The 24,305-nt window shown below is 40.3% G+C and overlaps 2 protein-coding genes across 3 annotated transcripts in view; both read right to left on the reverse strand.

Moving 5' to 3' along the window:
- The window catches only part of tmcc3 (transmembrane and coiled-coil domain family 3), an 80,038-nt gene extending 59,861 nt beyond the window's left edge, over positions 1–20,177 (reverse strand). The window contains exons 1-2 of one of the 2 annotated variants that reach the window (XM_005747236.1): positions 20,076–20,177; positions 18,979–19,058 (exon numbers count right to left, since the gene is read on the reverse strand). In XM_005747236.1, coding sequence (XP_005747293.1) covers positions 18,979–19,041 — 63 coding nt within the window. In that variant the 5' untranslated portion in view covers positions 19,042–19,058; positions 20,076–20,177. Of the gene's footprint in view, positions 1–14,313; positions 14,536–18,978; positions 19,059–20,075 lie in introns of those variants that run through there. The other variant, XM_005747237.1, reaches the window with a different exon arrangement.
- Positions 20,178–21,020: 843 nt separating this feature from the next.
- Positions 21,021–24,052, reverse strand: ndufa12 (NADH:ubiquinone oxidoreductase subunit A12). Its single transcript, XM_005747239.2, has 4 exons — positions 23,916–24,052; positions 23,518–23,603; positions 21,573–21,660; positions 21,021–21,276 (listed from the first exon to the last, which is right to left on the reverse strand). The coding sequence occupies exons 1-4, from the start codon at positions 24,002–24,004 to the stop codon at positions 21,096–21,098; spliced, it is 444 nt and encodes a 147-aa protein (XP_005747296.1). The 5' UTR covers positions 24,005–24,052; the 3' UTR covers positions 21,021–21,095.
- Positions 24,053–24,305: the final 253 nt, after the last annotated feature.

The raw sequence follows: 24,305 nt of genomic DNA on the forward strand, positions 1-24,305 counted from the left end.
AACCCTGCAGTTCTGCTGCAATCCAAAGGAACCTTGAAAACTAAAACTGGGTGTAATCCCTCTATATTTAGTCCACAAGACTAGATTCAACTATGCAGATGTTCTTCTATGTTTTTCTGTTGATAGGGATGAGCCCCATTAGGCCCAGCAGTGACTAAGTAAGGATCCTTAGACTTTCATACAAGCAGAGTAGGACGGAGGCTGCTGCGGCTAAAGCTTGGCAGCGGGGACAGTGACTAATCAGTCTGGGCATCTACATGTATCATCAGGCAGAAGTAATCAGTCTGACATGGCATTATCAAACACTCCAGCAGCGGGTCAGCCATGAAGCCAAGCCTGCTGAAATGTAGAATCAACAGTGCGAGGTGCACGACTCTTTTATAAATCCGTCACTAAGTCCTTCTCGGCTAGACCTGAAATAAATCTTTGGCCACGAGGCGGGAAACAGAAATACGCTGATACTGTGAACTTCCTAGCAAACAGCTGCTTAATCTGCAGCAGATGAGACCTATTCACGTACATATGGAGTATATGGCAACGTCTCTTCGTCTGCAGATTGGTGAACAGGGACTGCAGGGCGCACAGGGTCAGAGCAGATCTGTAGTGCCAAGTTTAAAACTGTGACACTCCTTCATCTGTCTGTCTGATCATCTTCATCAGCCACATCTCCGTGCTCTCCTCATAGCTGCTGTCCTCTCCCTCTCCATGTTCTTCCCTGTATGACGCTTGCTGTCTCTCCCTCACTTCCTCCCTGGTGTGTGAGAATTAGTAAGCAGTTTTCAGAGGGTGAATATCAAAGCCGTGGATAATCTCCAGTGCCATTTTTCTTCAAATAACGTAAGTTTTGAAATGAAGGCTTTAATTTTAATTATGAAGGAAATGTTGAGTTTGTGTGAATATTGCAGTAATGCAGTACATTTAACAGAGGCAGCAGATCAAAAGAAGTTTATTATTATGCGACCAGTTGTGTGCACAGACCATTTTCTTCTAAGTCCTGTCATGTTTCCTGGGTCGTACCCGGTGATTTACATTCTAGTTCTATATTGTGTTTCATCCTTTGACTCCAGTATTATTTCCCAGCACTTCTGAGTTGTGTTATCTAAGTTTCTAGTTCTCAGTTCCTCAGTTGTTGTTGGTTCCCTTTTGTTTCCAGTCTGCCCTGGTGTCGTGTTGGTTTGATCTCTGAATGAGGTCAGCCTTGTCTCTGCGTGTTTCCCTTTCTGTCTTTGTGTTGAGTCTGCATTTCTGTTCCCGCATTCCTGACGTATTCTGATAGTCTCTCATTCTGTGTGTGTTATGTTCCGCTTTGCTTCTCTTCGGTTCATTAGTTGGATTCTGTTCAGCTGTCTTCCCTCACGTGTCTCCACTTTGCCTTTATCTCACATCTAAACTTTGGTCCTCAGTTTTCTTCTGTCCTTTGTTGTGTTTACCTCATGGTCCCTATATCCTTGTGCTGTGCGTCTTCCTTGTGCCCCGTTTTCCTTTTGTGTAGTAAGTTCTGACTTCCTAGCATTCTAATTGTAATAGTATTCTTGGTAGATCCGCTTCCTAGAACCACCTTATGAGTTTCAGAAATAAAGCTATATCTCTGAGCATTTCCCTGAGTCTGCCTATCAAGCAGCACTCGATATGACAGTAGTATACATTTACAAGCTCGTACTCCTCAGATTAAAGTTGCTCTCTCACTCAAGGATTCAAACTGTGACTTCATGAATCAGCTTGTGCACCACATGCATCTGGTTGCAGTTGTCTATACTGGTTTTTGATCTGGTTCTGTGTGGTTTATCCTAAATATCATGGGTAGCCTGCCACGTTAGCCCAAAGTTTATTATTTATGCAGGACTGCTGGTTGTAGCACTGCCTTACATGTCGATGCAAAGGGTTTCCAGCTGTGTATCTTAGTTTCAGATCCTTGTTAAAGAGTATAAGCGAGCCCATCCTTTGTAAACGGAGCTTGCGCCACAGTCTGCATATCTTGTTATCCTAACCCAGCTATCTTTATTTGGCAATTTAGTGTTATATTATAACTTTGAGTGTGTCAGTTATTTAATTTAAAAATCTTCATAGTTTAAATCTTTGTTTAAAAACATTTTTAACATTTCAAACCAAGTTTGAGGTCAGAAGTGTTAAATAAATTACATTTTCTTGTAGGTTAGCTTCAGATGAGCCAGGCAGCAGGTACATCTAGTAAAACCATGAACAGTGTGCTCTAATCTTCAGTTCTCCAAGACATCTGAACCTGTGTGCACAAGCCTTTAATTCAATTTCTTCATTTTATTTATTGCCTTCCCTCCTTTTTGTATCTCTGCCTGAGAAGCAACTCTGTTTCTTTCAAGCAAATGAACTGAAGAAGACTCTCTCCTCCTCCTTCTCCTCCTCTTCCTCACGCTCCCTAAGCGCTTTTCACCCTCTATAATAGCATTTCTTCAGGGAAGGCTAAAGTTCCCCGCTTTCCAGCCATGCCTTTTCTCTCCAAGCCTTAATGAATGGGACACTTGAATGGGTGCGCTGGGGGTGGGTAAAGGCTGAAAGGGTTTAAAGAGATGTGGCGGTAAATTTAAGCTGACTGCAGCAGACTGCTGTACTGTCGAGGCTGGTCACACAGCCACAGCTTTATTAACCCTGATGCAGCTTTGTTGTATGCACTATGTGCGTAAATGGCCTAATCGATGCCGTTAGACACACAAATACAGTGGAGCACAAACATGCAACATATGCAACAGATGGTCTGCTGAATGGGCACAACAGAGATGGGTTTTTGTTTGCCCGGAGGTGAAAATAACCGGGTTATAAATCTGTCAAACCAACAGGGAAAACATAAGTGAGGTATATCAGCTGATGTTGTTTTCAACCAATTCAAAGCACTACAATACCCAGAAATATAAAGGAAAACCTTGAGATGGCATTGAGATACACTCACGGGCATTACTAGATACAGACTCTGGCTACAAATGAGTTCACAAAGGACTGTTCTCTGTATTTTCTAGGAATTCTGCTTCTTTAGAAATCCTTATCATTGTAAAACAAACAAACTAAAAACATTATCAAGAACTGTCCTCTGAAGTTGGCGGAAAAAACAATAGAAATGTTTGGACATTTTTATTTCTCCGTACCGTATAAATTTTAACTGTACAAAAAGAAGCTGTAGCTATGTTTAAACAAAGAACGTGATTTACATTTTACCCTCCAACAAAAGGCTTAAGGACCAAAATAGAGGTGATGACTGTTTTTCACACTGCATATAATGCAAATGTATTTCTTGCCAGTCTGTGGAAACTGCTGCTTTATCAGCAACTTGCTTTCAACCACAAGCAGCTGTTGCTGATTCACTTGACAAATTCTGTTTAAAGTCATACATGAATGCATGAGGGTGGTGTTTACACATGTAAACGTATATTCAAGTTTCATTGTTTTTCTAAACCATGAAAGATACAGCTAACTTACAACCTTTACCAAGGTGAATGGTATATTTCTTAATTTTAAAAAAGATGATCCTAACCCATACCAGAGAGTAATTATTTCGCTCCTCATTTTAAAATAATAATAATAATAATCATGTGTTAGCTGTTTTCTTTTCCCCCTACATACAATAAATATAAGCATCCCTCCCCTTGCCAACGACAGGTTGACCTTCCCCAGAAGAAAAATCTCCATTTGAATAAAATGTTTTTAAACCAGGGTGGCATAAACCAGCTAGGGCTTCCCTGTGCCTTTATGGTTTCGTCTTTCATACTTTAGTATCATTTAAGTCCAAGAAGCACATGCTTGATTAACTGATCCTAAAGTGCCGATAGGTGTGACTTCGTCTCTCTCTGTGTCCAGGATTTACCTTGTCTTTTCCCTGAATTGGTAAAGGAAGTGGACAGATGGAATATTTTTAACCAGTTGCTAAAACCAGATACCTGAAGATGGTGGGTTGGCCAATTAACCCAAAATCAAAAGTCGGCAGATGCGCTAGTTTTAACATTGTCAGCTGGCCTCTTATATCCACTTTATGTCTCAAATTAAATGTTTTAAACATAAACTGTTAAATTTATGTTCAGAAGATTAAGCATTTTATAACATCACAGTAAATGTAACAGTTATATTTGTATGTATGTTGTTCTGCTTTTAAGTCTAATGTCATTTACAATTCTGTGTCTAAAGGTTCCTGCAGCTTCTAAAGTGGCACCACTAACAGATCAGAATTACCCAAGTTCGTTAAAATAAAATGATCCGCATGGCTGTTCTCCTTTATGTTTCATTAAAGTCTGGTAAAAAGGATTTGTGAGGTTAACCGCAAGTCAGCGACACTATGTGGACAAGAGTGTGATGAATTGAAGCGCTCAGGACCCAAATATGGATACATGGAAATGGGTTAGCCAAACTTAAACTTTAAGCAAGCCTTTAATTTTGTTTGCTGAAAGTCCACAAAGCAAAGTCCACCAAAAAAATAAACAATTCAAAAATGGCTGAAAAAAAAGAAAAGATTTTTAATAGATAGGAATGGCAGGACTACACATGCTAACACGCTGAGGGCTAATGGGAATTAGACACAGCTGGGAGAAAATGAGGTGCCCCAAATTAACACAATCACATGTGAGGGAGTAAAACTCAATATAAGACACAGAAGATAACTAACAAGCAGAATAAAACATGTACAACTAAGAATTCAATACTGAAAACACTAAGAAAATACATGAAGCCTGAAATGTAAACTGTAGACAAGAATCAAACAGAGAATATGTAATAATAAACTCAACACGTCACGTCTACAGGAGCCAGTGAAACCTGTGCCATGAAGCACAGTTTTTGTGCTGATGTTAATGCCGGAGGAGGTTTAGAGCTCTGCAGTTACCGAGTGAGCAGAGAGTTGGTGACTCACACATCACACACAATCCCCGAGCTCAGTGAGTTCTTCATAATGAATATCAAGGAAAAGTGTTTATACACCAGAATCAAAGATTAGGAGGCGTGGCCAGCATTTTCGTCAGCATGCTGTAGTTGTTAGACTTTGTTCTAATTTATAAAACAAAGACACAAGTCTGCTATGACTATGGATTAAAGAGAGGTAGTAAAAATGTTTACATATTAAAAATAAAAGCGTTTCCAGTTAACAGATTCATCTTTACATCTTTAAAATTGCGATAAAACAGGGAAACCATTGGATCTAATGTGAAACATATATGACACATTTCTATTGCATGTCCCAGTCCTAGCTGTGTCTAATATGTTTCACATTAAATCCAAAACACGGTTACATGAGCAGATCTATCAGAATGTGTGAAAGCTTTCATAAAAGACAGCACAGCCTCTCTGAGCAAACACCCAGGCATCACAGGTTGTTTGAAATAAATATCTAAAGGGTCACGCTTTCAAAGCGTGGGGCAGCTGCCACGCTTTCATGTGTGGTCCCACCACACGCCTACGTCACCGCCTGCCCCACACTGCTAGAGTGTGACATTTAGGCCCCTTTGTCTTCTTCTGAGTGGTTTCAGGTCTCTCTCTGCTAATTTTTTCCCTCAGAATCAGTGACAACTGCTGTGATGTGTAGGTGTACCGAGGCAGAGTTAAAGGAACTGGAAATCCCAAAGGTGTGACATTAAAGTGAGAGGTCAGCGAGAGATAAGAGGAAGGGGTTCAACAAACCGACACCTTCACTGTTATTTCTTCAAAATATCAAATGACTCAGCTGCTAAAACCCCGACAGCAAAAAGTCTCCTTTATAAATAGATTTATTAGCTTTTTGAGCAACAGACACTTATATGATCCATTGTTTCTCAATGTTTCCTTTGCTAGCTGTGAGACACATTAAGCGAAAACATGCTAGCTTTCCATCTTTGCTTTATCTTTGAATGAAACTTAAAAGTTAAATAAATTATTGTGGGAACTCTTTGTCGTTTTTAAGTCTAGCTTCTTTACAAATCAAATTGTTACATTTCAGAGCCAAACCAGCTAATTTTGTATTTGTGATAAGCTGAACTAGCTGTTAGCTTGCGTACAGCTGATATTAGACTGGCATCAATGTTCTCAAGCAACTTCTTGTAACACATAGAAGAACATAGGTTACTGCCGATAAGAATTTGTTATAAAAGCGCTGATTTTTTCTCATGCTCTCTCTTTGTGCTCTCCGCTAACCTGTATTTAGGTTTTATCCTTGTTCTGATGTGACCTAAAACTTAACCTATTGATTATAAGGATAAAATATTCAAAGCCCAACTCAGCATAAGGTGATACAGTTCAGCATTGGCCTCCGGCATAACCATAAACCTGAATTAAAACCTTTACAGAGCAACCACAATGGATCATCTCAATGAGGGTAGGATTGTAAGCAGGAATAGAACTAAAGTGAGGGAATCTAACGCTTCTATTTTCTGCTGACAAAATAAATTATGACAGAAGGAAGACTAAGCCTCTGTTTACACTACAAACTTTTCAGACCAGGCAGCTTGAGGCTAAAGTCAAGGACAAGGTTATATGTTAATGAAGCTGAGCACGCACACAACAGGAAACCGGTTAAAGGATGAATAAATCCTATCATATCAAGCATTCGTGTTCAAACGTGAGGAGAGGAAGTGCCCCTCAGACTTTAATGACAAGCTAAATATACAGACGCGCTTGTGTCTTTCATAAATCGCAGCAACCGGTGAAAACATAACTTCTTTTTTTTTTTATAACAATTAGGTGATTATTTTTTATAAAATAGGCAGTTGTCTTGTGGTTTAATCCTGGTATAAATGTGCAAATTTTGGTTTGTTATTGTAGAAACTGAGCAGGTGAAATACCTGTCAAAGTATCCCGTCACTGTAGGAATGAAGGGTTTATGTTTTTCCTTTAATTAGTCATAGGGTGTCTGAATGAACAGTAAGAGGCTGCTAACAACATTGCTTGTCGCCATGGTGATAAATTGAGCATTGTATGAACAGAAGAGATGAGGCGTAATGGACGGTGACTATGGCATGGCACCTTTCGTTAGTGCGTGCACAAAAATCAGAGGATGCAGAGGAAGTAATTTGAATAAAAGCTTGTCAGTGAAGGTCATTATCATCAGGAGAGTTGAACACAAACAGCTCCGGTCTAATCAGTGTCTGATGAGGCCATGTTCAGTTTGTGGAAGTCTGCTGCCTCCCTCATCTCCTGGTTTTATTAGTGAGGGAACACAGAGGTGAGACATTCTTCTTTATAACGTCGCTTCACTTTGTTGAGGTTTTCATTTACGGCCCGCAGTCTTAAGATCCCACAGGAACATTTCAATCAGGCTGAGTTCTGGACTTTTGCTGGGCTACTGCAACACCTTGATTATTTTCTTTATCAGTAATTCTGTTGCAGATTTGCTGCTGTACTTGGAATCTTTGTCCCATTGGATGACCAAATTTAGGCCAAGCTTTAGCTGTCAGACAGATGTCCTCACATTTGACTCCAGAGCACTTTGGTACAGAGGAGGAGTTTGTGATTGACTCAATGTCTGTGAGGTGCACAGGTCCTGCAGCTGCAAAACAAGCCCAAATCATTACACCTCCACCACTGTGCTTCACTGTTGGTATGAGGTGTGTGTGCTAACATGCTGTGGATATTGTTCTAGAAGCCTTGTGGTTTGTTGGGATGCAGCTTTGCATACCTAAGTCTAGCTGGCATGTTCTTTCTAGAGGTAAGAGGCTTTCTCTTGGTAGTCGTTCAAAATAAGCAACACTTGTCGAGTCGTTTGTATAGTTTCTTTAAGAACTTTAACATTTAACTGAGGCCTGTAGAGTCTGAGGTGTAGCACTTGGGTTTTTCTGTATCTCTGAGTATTGTATGGTCATTGATCTTGGGGTCAATTTACTGGCCTTATAAAACTTCCCCAGACCACAAAACCTAAAGAGGGTGTACTTTCTTTTTACCGTGACTGTGGGAAGTTAGACATTTTCTGCAGCAGTTGGTGGGGACCAAAAGTAGAGCTAAAAGTGAGATACTGTAACTAATACTGTAACTAAAAACTTTATATTACCCACAAGCTTCCACGGACCTTCTTAAACTTCACAACAATATATTAGGCCTCAGGGGACACGTGTACCTGGGCTGGCTAAGCATTCGACCTTGACCTTCATTGTAATTTGACCTTGAAACCATTTCGAGTAATCCCAAAAGGTTGATTCTATTCATCTGGAAATAGCGTTTTCAGTGGGAGAAACATTTCGTCACTTATCCACAGCTTCACTGTGCTAATGTGAAATCCCTCAGTCAGAACATGGTATATCATCTTTAGATGGAAACTAGTGAACTCTAACTTTTCATGGATGCCTGGATGTTTAACTTCATATACTGTATTACACCTGATAGAGCAGCCACACTGACCATTTTATTACAGATGAAACGATGTAGACAGTTTGTAACTCTAAGTGTTGCCACAGTGTTTATTTTTCTTTGGGACATGAAGCGAAGTTTGGACCCAGAAACAGCTAATGACATCAGACTTAAAGACTGGATAATTAAAACATTCTGATGTCAGGATGTTGTAATAAAAACATCATAAAATATCAAAGTATTAGTACAGCCCTCATTCTTAGGGGGATTTACACTCTTTGAATACTCTTCTTCAGTGCTATTTTAAATAATTCTCATTATTTATGCTCCTGCTCTTTTTATTGGCACACTCTTACACCTTCCTTTTGGCCTCTTGCATCAGCTTAGTTTAGCTTGTTATCGCTTTCTGTTTTGCACTACGGTGCTTTTGAAGCTAATGGGAATCTTGCAAGTTTAGCCATTTAAAAATTATTTTTGTTAATTGTTAGTTGTAGCCACTAACAGTGTAGCAGGCAAAGACAAAGACACACATGCATAAACGCACACACAACTCTTTGTACCAAAACCCTCACAGACACTTAACCTCAGCTGATTCACCTCGAGGATATGCATTTTTTGTCTTTAATGAATTCAGTTCCTGATCTCGTACTGGCTTCTAACCAGCTGCTGGCAAGTCAACACAGTAAGCGCTACGTGGAGGAACGAGCATTATCAGAAATTTATATCATGAGGACTGACAGTTTTCAGGCAGATGCGAGATTGTGAGTAATGGTGAAGATGTGGGCTTTTGTTCACTACATGCTAGACACGCTGAATAAACTCTATAAAATTGTCTGGGTGCAAAAATAAAATGTAATTAGCGTGAGAGGAAAATGTGAGTCATAATGAGACTAGAGGCAAATGGAAACATTAAATATCAAAAACGAACAGAAGTTTTTTTCGTTCTCGAGCCTGCCCTTTAGTGCGACTAGTCCTGTTAATAATGATTTATCTCATTACAGCCTCTTTTAGATTATTTAAATGTTATTTTTTTAATCTTTAAAAGACAGCAGAAGTAAAAGTGCATTGTACCTTGTACCTTGTACCTTGTACTTGTGACATGTGCAATGACATGTGCTATTCTATTCTAAAAGTTGTTTCAGTCCATGTGTTCGCTTGGTTTTAATGGCATCATAACCTCGATGTAAGTATAAATTACAGTACAGACGTGCAGGAGATGCAGTATAGTCGTGGCTGTGTGGACCCTGTAACCCCAGTCCCAGCGAGACACCATCGTCCATTTATGAGTCCTTCATAAAGATCGTCATAAGAATCAGACTTTGACCCTTCACCTGGAGCCACTTTGCCCTGGGAGGGCCTACTGGGGCAAATAGGCCTCAGGGGCATACATAAACCTCTCCATCTTTTTAAGGCGCCTATTCATGGACGATTCATGACGAGGGTTCCTCCTTGTCATGGTGCTCCAAATACCAAAGGTTGGAGCAGTTGCATGTATTCAAGTCTTCCCCCGCAATTGCCCCACTTTCTCCTTGCTTTCCTGTCTACTCTCTGCACCGTACTGCCAAATAAAGACTACAAATAGAATTAAACAAAAGAAAATCATCCCACAACACTGAAATTTAGAATGGAAACTGTAACACTTTGATAAGAGATGACTGTACTGTACTGGATGTTATCTGAGGAGAAAGAAAAACTAAATTATGGCAAAAGCCTTCAGCTTGTCCTTCACAACAAAACGAATTTGTTCCAGGTGGCATGTGCCAGAAACATCATTATGGTGAGAGTATAATGAATTAAAACAGTCAAGGTATGAGGACACCAAAGCATTCATCCATCCTTCAACTCCTTTGTCTTGTTTTTGCAAATTCAAATCATCAAATTGTAAATGTGATATCAAGAGGCATCTTTGTGCTTCATGACTTGTGGCTCGATTTCACCCCATACATTAAGGAACTTCAGGAAGGAAACTATTTTCACATATTTTCTGTAGATGATGATTTTGCTCACTTTTTCAAAACTTTGTCTTTGTGAATTTGAATCATACAGCTTCGACTGCCCATAATTGGCAACCATAAGCTTGATTGTTGATGAATCAGGAGAATAATGGCAGAATAATTGCACAGACATGTTTAAAGTCCAGTGGCCCCTGTGATTAACCTGCATGTTGGCTTTCCTGTCTGGAGGTTGGCATCAGCGTGTATTGGATAGATCTTGTTCAAAGTCCTAAGCTGATATAGAAGGGGGTCAATCAGCCTGCAGGTCTGTTTGTGTTTTTGATGTTAAAACAACAATAAAGCAATCTCATGAAGGTGCCGTCATTAAAAACCTCAAAGAACCACCTGAAGCTCAAAGGTCAACTTGCCATCGAGCACAGCGTGACAGCATTTGTACTACTGCTTAAACTCCACAGCCGAGAGAATCATATCTACGAGCATCTCTCCAAGAAGCAGCACTACACCACTCTGAAACCTCTGCAGGGTCTTTATTGCTCAGCAGAAACACAATTACTGAGTCATCTGTACACTTAGAAGTATGGTGCCTCATGAATTGGGCACCTGTTAGTGTAAAACACAAATAAAACACACCCCTGAAACCATCAGGTGGATTTACTTCATTATATCAAACACGTAGAGGTTTGGGCTTGCAGGTGTAGGGTGTTTTTGGGCACCTCCTGGCATTTTCTCCTCTCTTTGACATAAACTCTGACATAAACGTTTATGTGAGTCTGTGACTGTGTGCATGCTCTATATACACAATTATATATACACAGATATACAACATACAGCTGTAATGGCTGGTTAAATGCATGTATTTCTGGAGGCAGATGGGTCTGCCTATCGTGCACTAAATCAAAAATGCATTTCATTTTAGAATATTTTATCTTGTGCTGATAAAAATAGCAGTGCTATTGTACAATAATGTTATTTTTTAATTCAATTTCTGCAGTTCTTCCTGGTCATTCTGGAAGTCTGGACTCCCAAATATAACTAAATATTTATAATTTGAATTGTTTTAATGTTTAAAAAAATGTTATTTATTTAGAAACAATTTCTGATGGCAGCAAATTTGGAAAGATGGTCAGGAAACATGAAAAACTGCCTGTGGAGTCCGGTCAGAGGGAGTTATACTGACAGCTGCAGACGGCTGAATAGTAATTTGGCTCAAAGTCTTTTCTCCTCGGTGCTGCCGTGCCCATGCCTGCCTGTCTGACTGACTGACTTCATATTTGTGGAAACAACACACTAAACAGCTTTATCTGAGAAACACTGCAGTCCTGCATGCTTTTGTACTTACTTGGTGATGTATGAAACGTTACTGCCATGCATAAAAGTTTTAGACTTGCGCTCCTTTACATTAATCTGAGAACACATTACATATTGGCATCTACTGGGCAGCAATACAGAAAAACATCTGGCATCCAGCAGTTTTCAGTCTTCACCAAGACTGTGATAAAGATTCTTAGTCATTTATACACCTCACTGCATTTAATTATTTGCTATTATTAATCTATGTCTCTCTTCCACAGCATGTCTTTGTCCTGTCTTCATCCACTCACCCCCAACCGGTCGACCCTCCCTGAGCCTGGTTCTGATAGAGGTTTCTTCCTGTAAAAGGGAGTTTTTCTTTCCCACTGTTGCCAAAGCGATTGCATAGGGAGTCATATGATTGTTGGGGTTTTTCCTGTTTTCTTTGTATCATTGTAGGGTCTTTCCCTTACAACATAAAGCGCCTTGAGGCAACTGTTGTTGTGATTTGGGGCTGTATAAATAAAACTGAATTAGATTTTTATGTGGGGTTCAATTTACTAAGGCACTGAATAAAAATTACATTTTAGTCAATTTATTTGACTAAAATGTAATTTGATAATGTTTCATTCAAGCGTTATCAAATGGCTAGATTGCTTTGTTGTACTTATGTTCATAGATTAAGATCGGTCATAATTAGGTCATTCTGCAGAACAAATGATCACAAGCACAGCAGTAAATCTAATGTCAGATCTCGACCTAATTGAAACACTGTGGTTGGACCTTAAGAGTGCTGTACATAAACAAAAACCTACAAACCTCAATGAACTGAATCAACACTCCTCCACAACAATGTGAGACTGATAAGATCATACAGAAAACGATTACTTCAAGTTATTCCTGCTAAAGGTGGTTCTACAAGCACCTGAATCGCAGGCTGTAGTTATTCATTTGTTACATTTTTTACATTTTGGTTTAATTTTAGTTGAAACTGACTGGCACAGTGTAATATGTCTTGTGTTTTTGTTCCTTTCAGGTTGTGTTTAACAAATTTTGAGACCTGATATAGACCAAATACTTTTTTAAAAATATATCATGACAAATAAAACCTTAGAACTGACAGATAGTGTACTACTTTTTATCATGACTGTAAGATGATTGGCAGGGTTATGGGACTTTAGAGATGACATACTTGGTTGATTACAGCCCTCAAGGAATGGTAACTAAAACAGATGGTTCAAGTCAAACCACATGAGAGAAGCAGTTAGATGGTGGTTGAAGGTGGTGTGATCAGGAGGCTGCTGCTAGATATTTTCTGTTGCAGCTCATTTCGCACCCATGAAGTGATGTCCTTAAAACTTAAAGAAAGGTATTCTACTACAGCTAAAGTTATCTCTACTACAAAAACCTTTAAATATCCAAAATACGGAACCACATATATTGTTTCAATTCCTTCTTTTAAAAATTAATCAGAAGAAGAAAAAAAAACAAAAAAATATTTTTTAGATTACAGGTCTGTTCCCTATTTATTCTGGACTATAACGCAAGCATTCGTGTAATTACCGCATTTGGCCACAGAGGGTGCTGTTGCCCCCACACAACAAAAACTACATAGTGTTGCTTTAAGTGCACGTAAGGATGAAGGTTAAAAAGACATTTCTTGCTATGACGTCCTTTGAGATGTTCCCTCTGGGGTTAAAACACAGCGAGAGAGCAGGAGGAAGACAAGGCGAAGCACTGAGATAAGGTCTTGAATGCTTTAGACACTGCTGGTTACCATGGTAAATGGATGGAAGTCTCTACATTTCTCAGGCTTCGCACACATACTGCACACAGAGGGTTTGACAACATATCACGCATGCATAAGTTGTGAAAACCCAGGCGATAGCTGATTATAGACTTGTTGCTGAAGGTTTTTGCAGCGCTGAGACCTCGAGGAGAATGACAGATAAAAACTACCAGCTTCTTCCCTCTACTGTTTCCTTGTTGGTCATCTGATGGAGGCTGTTAGCCTGACAGGACAGGAAGAGGCTCATTGTGGTGGAAGTGGTTACATAAGATCTTTTTTTTTTAACGCATTTGTGTTGTGCATATACTGGCACAATGAGGCACATAATGCATGTGCACACATAAAACACACAGTGTCAGCACAATAAAAGCAGCCAAAAGCACAGCGCCCTTCCAGGGATACGCTCTGGGACGCTTTTCTCACAGCCACAGAGTTCAGCAACCGGACATTTTGATAGAGCAGCTGAGATTGTGATGGACAGATAGAGACAGGAGGAACAGAAACAGAAAACTTCACGGTTGACTTCTTTTAGAACAATCATGAAAGAAAGAAAGCGAAAATAAAAACAGCCCAGGCAGTTTTAATACGTGTGCATAGCCAGTGTTTTGGTGTAGGCATTCCTCAGATGTTATTCAAGCTCCAAAGGCCAATCACACGTTGACGCTCAGAGAGAAACGTGGTGAAACTTGTCTCACTCGACCTCAGACTGTTAAAAATCAACTTCCTTGGTTATGTTTAGTGGGAAATGCCAATGTAATCACAACACAGCATAAGATAAAAAAAAAATCTTCTTCCCCTGCCTGCAGGAATATCAAGTTCTTACTATACATCAGAGCACATTTCATTCATAAATGAATGCTTTTATCTTTGTGTGCCTGAGCTGCTGTGAATATCAAGTGATTGCAGGCGACTTCACGTAAACAAAATAAGAAGCGACTTTTTCATCTCTCATCAAGCCGACAACAAGATAATCAACATTCAGTCAGATTTTAGAGTGAAATAAAGTTCAAAAGCTACCTCTGTCACATAGATGAGTGGAATATCACTGTAGTTCTTCCTCATGTCTCCTCTTCCTCACACCCTGAGGTCAAAGTGCATTCCAGCGTGGTTTTCAGGAGACCTCTGAAATCACCACAGAGCTCTGTCTGGCTCTTTGAAGTTTTACGACTCCCCTCTAAGAGGAGGCAGTAGTGTGTGTGCCTGTCTGTCGACTTCTGTGTGCAATGCAACCGTCTTATTGTGAAATCTAGTGCTTCCTGTCTCAGCAGAGCTGTCAGAGCTCCACCAGCACTGCACTCACTCCTCCTGAGCAGCCCTGTTCTTTTACTCTCCTCACACACTTGTGCCTTTCAGGCGGAAAAGCCACCTTAAAAGGCATGAGGGAGCCTGAGTAGGAATTGTCCTGATCCTTATCGGCCACCCTCCACCGGCCGGGACACACTTTGCACACATTAACAACAACAACAGCAATTCTCCACTGCCAGTCAAAAGGGAAGAAGCAGAGGATTATGTGATGAGGAGGGACTGAGATAGGGACAGCCTTGGAGAGAGGGAGGGAGGTTTAAGGGAATGAAAGAGTGTGGGAATGCTGAGTTAATGCAGGAATCTCCTGCTGCCTGAGGGTGAACGCACTCTACAGGACAGAGACTCTGACAGCACTGCTAATCTGCAGCGTCAGATAACAGCCTCTGTGTGTGTGTGTTTGTGTGTGCTGGACTTTGCACCCGCTCCCACTCAAACTACACACATAGAGGACAATAAACAGGGCATATTTATTATCTCTTTACTGTTATTATTAACAATTCCACTGAAGAGTGAGGAATTTTAGTAATATCTGCTTGCTAATGTCTCAGGGCTATAATCCTCATATCCTTCTGAAAACCTTTAAACGATGACGCTGGTGACACTTTTCCTCAGTGTAAACCAACAATGATTTAATGCAGTCAGTATTATGTCCAGAGCATAAACTGTTTATAAAAGAGGAGAGTAATCGCCCTGACGTTACGCACTGGCTGATTGGCTCAACCATGAGCCAATAAAAGAGAGCCAATCTACTTCCCTATTTGTACAGATATTGGAGCAATTCAGTTGAGGGTGCAGTAGGGGGCACTTGCAAAATAGCACGAGTAATAAATATATAAAATATGCATTTGCATGCGTGCTGATTGGTTCAGTAAAGATTTACCACCATAGACAATGTAAAAGATGAAGGCAGCTACAATGATGTCATCCAGTGCATTTAAAAGGCTAAAAGTCTGAATTTTGATGCTTTTTTGGAGGCAGGTGATTTTGTATATGGAGGAAGGAGCTAACTCTTGCAAGAATGAAAAACAAGCTGCAAAGTGTCACAATCCTGGCATTTACTTGAACTGTCAAGTTGAACGCCAAACCTGCAAGAAGCAATACCTTCCTGAAACACACCTGCCTGTCCGCTCTCCATCACTGTTCCTTCAGTTGTTCTGGTTGCTGACCTTTTTATATTTTATTTTTATTTCTCCTGTGTAGAGACTTGCTTCTGGAGTAAGCCTGAAGTGGCCACTGAAGGAACTGCAGATTTTGGCACTTTTGCATTGCCTTATTTTTTCTTTGTCTGAGGTTGCAGCTTATTGCTTGCTTTATGATCATTTGGGTCATTTTGAATCTGTGCAAAGGGGCATGAGGGCCGGGCTGCGCATATATGCTTGTGTGCAGTTCACCAAGGAGACCAAGCAGCCCACACACCTGTTTTTTGTCACACTGCCCCCAGGTGACGGTAAACAGCTAAAACATTAAAGCTGCTCAAAGGCTATGCATAGAAGCAACACAGAAAAATTTCCCACATAATCCAGAGACTTTATTCCACTGTGTCTGTGAAGCTCTGCTGCTATTATAATGAACCAGGCTTCACTGAAGGGCATGCTGCTTCATTACTATGGAAAATACACAGTAGTTTTTAGTAAAACTGCTCACTAGATCGCAAAATGTTCATTAAAACAACTCACCAACATTGCAATATCTATTTAAGTGACATTTATTACAATTATTAAGCCAAACATTGGATCGGCAGTTATATTTGATTTTGGTACCATCTGGAACAAAATGTCCTTCTGCAAATATGAACCTTTTTATTTATTTGAAAAAACCTGGACATGCAGTTTCACGTCTCAGAAACTAGAAATTGAGGTCATGACACACAAGTACCAAACACTGGCAGAAGGAAATACTTTCCAAGTTGTGTGCTCCTAACACAACCTTTACAGGAGTCCTATTATTCTGTACCTCGTTTTCTCTCATACATGCGCTGCCAGGTTGTGGCTGTGGTTCAGGAGCTGCACAGGGTCATCTACCATCTACTGAGTGGGAGGTCAGAAGTTTGAGCCCTTGTATCCCTGGGCGAAATACTGAACCCCACGTTGGCCATGATGCATCCATCTGTCACCTCTGCTAAAGCAGGCGACATGCAGATGAGGGAGTGAGGACCCAAATGCAGACAACAGAGATGGAGGTGGATATTAACAGAACGTAAGCCTTAATTTTACATGAACAGAACAATGAAAGCAAAGACTGACTAACACAGAGCTAACAAAACCTATACTGGGAAAACTAAACATTACATGACAGCTTAACAACAAACAAGAAACCTAAAAAGCTGGAAACACAAGGAGAACAAAAGAAAAGGAAATGCAAAAAAACGATTACAGAGAGAAGACAGAGGACTACATACACAAGAGGGTAACGAAGGAACACTCTGGCATTAATCTCACACACACACAAGACAGGGAGGAAGCAAAACAGAATGCACAAACACAGGACTGTCAAAGTAAAACAGGAAACCAGAAAAAACTAGATGCAACACGGAGCACACAAGGGAGGCACAGAAACAAAACCTAAACACTAGAAATCCCCAAAATTCAGAATACGAATAATCAAAAACATAAACATTGGATCACTAGACACAGGACCATGACACCATCAGAGTGCTCATGGGTAATGAGAGGACTCAAGGACAAATGTTTCAAATAATGAGTTCAGTTTAAAGTTCAGATTTAAGACTTTCTACTCTTGGCTCTGTGTGGTGTCAGTAAGAGTGGTCATATCAACTAGAGACAGGTAAGCATGTTTAGTGTACTGACCTCCTTTCTTATGTCTCCATGTTCATATTTTGCTAGTGTCCTACAGAGTCCCTCCATCTTATCGTTGTCTTCATCGTTTCTACTTCCTGTTTTACTTTGGTAACTGCGTTTCTTCGACCTCCCCTTTGCCCATCCATCCATTTTCTCCTTATCAAATTCACGGTCAGGAAGCCTATCCCATCTGCCGCTGGCCAAAAGGTGGAGTCTTGTAGTATTTCCTCTGCTCTTGCTTTCCCTAACTCTCTGCTCTAGTCTCCTGTCTAATTTTCCTGCTCCCTCTTGTTTTGGAGTTTTGTTATTTTACTGATGGTGTACATTTGGAGTATTCTGTAGATCCTCCTCATTTTTTTCTGTTACTTTTTCAAAAGTTAACATTTACTCTGATGCCTTTACCCCTAAGTGAAGCCCTGCATTTGGGTTCGCTAAGGAACTTTAGTTAAAACCTGGCAGGTATCCTCAATGAAAACTCATTCAGCCTCTCCTTCAGGTGCATTTCAGGAACTGCAGCACTTATAAATTATGGCAAAAAGTCTTGATATATTGAAAAACAATAGTAGACCTACAGCATTAACAGACCTGTGCTTTTCCAAAGCAAACACAAATGATGAACAAAGAGAAAAGGGATTGTGATCTCGCTATAGAAAACCAAGAGAGGGGATGCCAGTGACTGACAGGGGATCTCTTCAAGGCTGTGGGGGGAGAAGCTTTGAATTTCTCCTTCATGTGTGCAGTATCATTCGTGGGAAGTGGGCAGAACTGGAACATTTTAAAAGCCAAAGGAGAGGGGAGGTCTATAAAAAAAATCAAAGGCCTGAGGCAATGACTACGACCCACTAAGCTGAGCTAACATTTAGAGAATTAAAGATTTTTTAAAAAAGAAAGTGGAAAAAAAGAAAAAGGGAGCTCCTCTAGGAGTCAAACCCCCCTCGTGGAAGAAAGTCGGTTATGAATGATGAAAAAGGAGAGGACGGGGAGGGAGGGAGTGGCAAAAGTGAAGGACGGTAAAGAGACTCGATAAAGAGGAGGCATGAAGCTGTTGACACTTAAGAGTTATGATAGCTGGCAAGACAGGTGGTGAAGAAAAAGGGAGGTGTCTCGGTGTTAGGATGACCCTCTTTAGACTCCCTGGTGCTGTTTTTACCAGCTGCCACTTCAGCGTAGCGCTGCATCAGCAAACACAAAAGCAGAGACGGGATTATCTGCTCCATTTGCAGAAGATGAATCAGACAATAGCTATCAGCTGACGTGAGATGTAGGCAGAACAGATGAGCAACAAATGAACCGTTCACTGAATAGAAATGTAGAAATCAGCCTGAAGAGCGCACTAAAGGCCACTCAAGCCTCTGTGTTATCACATCAAAGCACTTCTGGCTCTTTGTTCTTAATTAATTTGAAGATTTAGATGAAAAGTCGCCTTTCTGAGAGGACTGTTGTTTGCTGAAATGCTGAGTCAAGGGGATATAAAAAGCCCCCTGAGCATGATCTGGTTTGAGAGAGCAATATGGCAACAAAAGGGGAACAACTCCACCTGTTGGCCACTAAACTGTATTACAGATAAATTGAGACGTACACTTACACCTTCTTCTAAATGTTCCCCTTGAACAAAAAGTGATGAAGCAGTGAACCTCCTCATTTAACAGCTGCAGATTGCTGAAAAAATACAAAAATATATAAAAACAAAGTCTTAACTACTGAACAAGATCATTTAAACATGATCTGCTGGCTTTAAATACTCTCACATAAACACCAGAATTTTAATTCTCTGTCTTTCAGTCATGTTGGAAAAAACATATTTTGCGTATTATTTTTGTGGTTTCCTGGCTATGCCCAACTGGGTGCCCCATTAGAGGAGACCTCAGTTGGGCACCTTCTGCCAGTTGTTTGGCCTGGGAATTTCCAGTATCCCCCTGGAGACACTGGGAATTGTGGCTGACCAGCAGGATGCCTAGAATACAGTCTTTAGCCTACTGCCACCCTAACCTGACTTTGGACAAGTGGAATATAATGAATTGAGGGATGCTTTCACCAGTAGGGGGCTCAGCTCAGATTTTTGCTACTGTTTAATTTATGATTCTGGTAAAAGTGTTGCTTTTTGCCATATACCTCCCCTGGTGAAATACAGGTTTTGTTCAATCCCTGTGCCCCCGTGTGGTACAAATTAGTATTAAACAAAGGTACAGACTGGGACATGATCTCATAGATGTTATTTCTTCTCATTCTGATCATTTTATTTAATTTGTGGAAGGTTTTAAACTACTTTAGAATAAAGGAAATCTCCCCCCCCCAAAAAAAGTATATTTTAAAGGGTTTAAAAAACAAACAAACAAAAAAACACAACCGTTGCTGCCACATTTCCTTGTTCAACAATGAACATTTTTCTTCTTTTCACAGCATAACAAACAGCTGTCAGATCATTATGACATTCTTGGTATGATTAGAGAAGAAAATGTTTGTTTTTTAATCTTTTTTTTTTTTGTATAAATATACAAAGAGGTGCGAAAAAACACTGAGTTTTCCAAACTACTTATATTTTTAATAAATTATGCAAACAGACTGTCAAATGCTGCACATCATTTTTGCAAAAGGTGCAACCTATGTTGGAGTAAAAAGGGATGTGTGGAAATGTTCAGATACTCAGACTGTGTAAATAATAAAAGACAGACGTACCTGTCAGTGTGCAGCCCTGCAGAGAGCTCTGGGCTGGTCTTGACATTCACAGGGAGTGTGGCACTGTGTTACCATCAGTGCGGCTTTTAGTCGTGCACTTGAGAGGATCTCTGCATATCTCAGTGAAGTGCTGCAGGCTGCAATTTTCCTCCAGCTCAGCCTAATCCTGCACTAATCAACAGGCACACACAACAGACGCACAGTGCAACCAGTTTATTAATGCAGTTCTGGTCTTGACTTCCTGTCCAGTGTTTGAGTTTTAGTCTGTTTGGATTTAATTTTTTTCTCTCTCTCTTTCTGTCACACCTCTGCGAATTAGTTTTTCTGCAATGCAGAGCCAATTTAGTGGAATTACAAAAATATCTGAGCATCCATGAAAAGCTTAAAATAAGCAAAGAGATGTTTCCACCTAATGTGCACTGATAAAAAAAAAAAAGAAAAGGAAAAATTCAAAGGAAAAGCTGGTAGGAAGCAAAAAGAAACTAAAAAAAATCTCTTATTACCAAAATATGCAGAAGAGCATCTGAAACCTTAAAGAAGATGGGCTACAAGCAGAATCGTCATCGGGAAACTAAGGTAACAAATTTGGACAACAGACATTTGAAAAAAAAAACATCTTTTCTGATTAGTTTTAATGCTGCTGCAACATAGGGTCAGAATGTTGTGTAAATATTAACGCATGAATCCTGTATTGTACCAACAGTACAGGGCTGGTAGCATTGTGTAGCAGTGTGTGTGGTTTTAAAAGCTTAAAACATCAATAAACTCCAAGGTTCTCCATCTTCTTTGAACAGCATCTAAAATAATTTCTATTTGTAGAAAATCACCAAAGCCATTATACTACATACATGATGTTTTTGATTTAAAAACAATTTAGAGGTGTCTGATGTCCAAGCTTTCAAGAAAAAAGTGAAAACCCTTTCACGTAAGGACTCGCACCACAAACACAGGTATAGAGGTTTTATTTACGACAGGGATACAGGAAAGGAACCATAATTTACAATGTGGATGATGACGAGCTCACTGAGCTCCGGCTTTGGGGGGAATCCACTCGTGGATCTTCTTGCGGGTGGTGGAATAGGGCACGTACTGCTGTGGGGTGCCGCTCACGTTGAACTGGTGAATCTCAGCCAGGAACTTCTTGGGCTCCGGAGGATGTGTGGTAGGGGGGTTGTCGGTCATGCAGTGCAGCCAGCAATGCCTGAAGAGTGCACAGACGGAGGCTTAAACAACACCAGCTTTTAAATGATCAAACTCTAAGTCTTAAAAAAAAAATTCCTCTTTCACCATCTCATACTAGTTCTTTCTTTTGCACAAAACATTATTCTTTACAGTAAATACTAAACATAATTTGGATTACTGGAAAATTATATATACACAATTATATATTATGGACACTTTCTAACATTAAAAATGTACATTATTGGTTTTCTACATTTCTTATTGAGCTTTTTAACTGATTCCAGACCCTATTTGAATCCATTATAAAAGCCGCACCATTCAGCTGGCACCATGCTGCTGTCCACCTCCCACAGAGTCCTCTTCCCGTTCATTTCTGTGGTGTAGATCACCCAGCGGTGACGTCCTGATCGCACAAAGACAAAACACAAACTAAGAATAGGGATTTTCTTTGAAGGAGCATTTAAATTCATCCTAAATTACACTTAACCTCCTAACATCCAACAGGTTGCTGGAGACCCATCAAAGACCTGAAGTTTAATTTACTTTGGCTTTACTATTTTTTTCCTGTCAAAGGCAGTTGACTTAAACTGAACTCAAATCCTTCCTCTAACCATAGACAGGTCACCATTGACATAATGTCTGTGCTATGGAGCAAGATTAGGGAATCGCCAAGGTCAAATTCAGGTTAAACCCTGAATTTTCAGTGTTGCCAAGATGGTTCACTTCTCTTCCTCTTCATCACCATGGTAACTGATGCAGCAGCCCTAACCTGCTCAATGAGTTTGGACCGATTCTCAGTTCTCTGTAAATCAGCATCACTATTTCTGGAAGATCTCTCGGACATCAGTGCCTCTTACTGAACCAGGCTTGAAGTACACTGGTTCCTAATGCCTGAGGCACGATCTTTACTCCTGCCGGAATTGAAGCTGGGATTTTTTTCTTTTCTTTTTTAAACACAACAGAGTCCCTCACATCTAACCATTCATTTACTGGAATATACATTAATCTGAGTTGTGATACTGATAAAAACCATAGTCACACAGTCTGCTGGCCAGCATTCCTTCCTGGCATCAAACAAATTTAATCGTCATAAATGTACTGTTTGAGTCATGGGGGCAGCAGTCTAAGAACAGACACACAGACCTTCCTCTCCCCAAGGTGATTCCCAAAGAGCTATCAGCTGAAAGCTTGGCATATCTCACCATGATGTGCAGTGTATCCTTAAAAGGTTTGAGGAAACTGGACAAGTGCGTGACAAAACAACAACAAAAAAAAAAGTGGCAGGCCTAAAAACTATCTACACCAGATAAACAGTATCTGAAGGCCATGTTCTTAAGAATTATAAGACATGACAAGAACTGAGAGATGCATCTGGTGCTTCAGCTGATCATCTAAAAACCTCACTGAATCACGGAGACCTCACCAGTAATGGTCTCAGTGGAAAAGTGGCTGTCAAGAAGCCATTCTTAAGGAAGGGCGGGACAAAAGGCTGGGGTATGCCAAATTACATGAGAACTAGACTGAAAATCAGTGGAACTGATTCTGATGGAATAAGGTCAGGAGAGGAAGACAAACGTGAGCATGTACAACCATCTGTAAAACATGGTAGAGGCTCTGTCATGGTTTGCGGCCATGACCACCATGCAATATCATCTGAAAGAAATCTGACTGACAGGAGCTTCGTGTTCCTGCATGACATTGATCCAAGCACGCTGCTAATGCAGTTAAAGCGTACATGGATAGAAAGACACACAATGGAGCACTATCAGACATGGACTGGCCTCCCTAGAGCTCATACATTAACATTACTGAAGCAGTGTGGGACCATCTAAAGGCAGCAAACATCCAAACAAGAGCTTTGAGTGTCCTTCAAGAAGCTGGAGAGCTATTCCTGAAGACTACTTAAAAACATTACAAGAAATCTCACCTGAGAGAGTTCAGGATGTGTTAAAGAAAAGTGGTGGTCACATTAAACATTAGAATTAGAACTGTATATAAGACAAAGCAGAGAAAGTACATTTACATGTATGTTTGCACATGTTGCAATAAATCGCTGCACCTAATTTTCCATTTTCCTAGTAAAATATAAATAAACGTGAAAAGATCACGGCTGGATCAGTAAATCCCAGACTGATTTATCAAGTTGATACCCATCTTAAACTACCCTGACTGCAAACATTAGGATGAGTGAAACCAGATAACAGAAAGATCTGTAGACGTGAAACAGTCACTACAGAGCTCTGAAATTAATTTGACTCACCGAAGAAGTAATGCTTCTTGTCCTCATAGTATTTATTTCCATATTTATCCACACCGACCAGCGTGCCCGTTTTTATATCATTCACTCTGCCAATAAAATAGGAAGACAGACGTTAGTTTCCCCAAAACTTGCAGGTCATAAACACAACATGTAGCATTTACATAACCTTATTTTGAAAACGAATCACCTTTAAAGTCCTAAAGTTTCGATAGTTTTCACACATTTCCTAAAGCCCTTTAATGGACTTTACACCATTTTCTTAATGTCTAGCTAATCAGGAGTCCTTTACAGCATGCTAACATCAGCTAGCTCTCCAAATCCCCGCTTCGTTTCTGCCGCATTTAACCCTTATCTTTCACCTCCAGCGGATAAACACAGACACGTCTTATTAAACTCACCTGAACAGCTGGAGCAAAAAACCCCGGACTCCTCCATGACCTCCTATCTGCCCCAAAGCCCTTCGGACAAGGTTTCCATACCCCGCCATCTTAAGACGGAAAGATTACTAGGACGGACCGTTCGGTCGGGGGAAACAAGGCCCAGAACTTCAGTTCCATCCTCTCTCTCTCTCTCTCTCTCTCTCTCTCTCGCTCCGCAGGATTACGTCACATAACTTGGTCTTTAACCTCCTAAGACCCGAACTCTTCCATGGCATGCATTTTTAATTTCTCTTTGATATTTGGGCATATTAGGACCCGATGAATGTAAAAACAAAGAATCACCAGATTTATTTATTTTTTTTACCTGATTTTTGTTTCTAAGAAAAATGAGAGCCACATATGAGGATA

The sequence above is a fragment of the Pundamilia nyererei genome, unplaced genomic scaffold (assembly GCF_000239375.1).
Source record: "Pundamilia nyererei isolate P.nyererei 1_Seehausen unplaced genomic scaffold, PunNye1.0 scaffold00192, whole genome shotgun sequence".
In the NCBI taxonomy this organism is placed as follows: Eukaryota; Metazoa; Chordata; class Actinopteri; order Cichliformes; family Cichlidae; genus Pundamilia; species Pundamilia nyererei.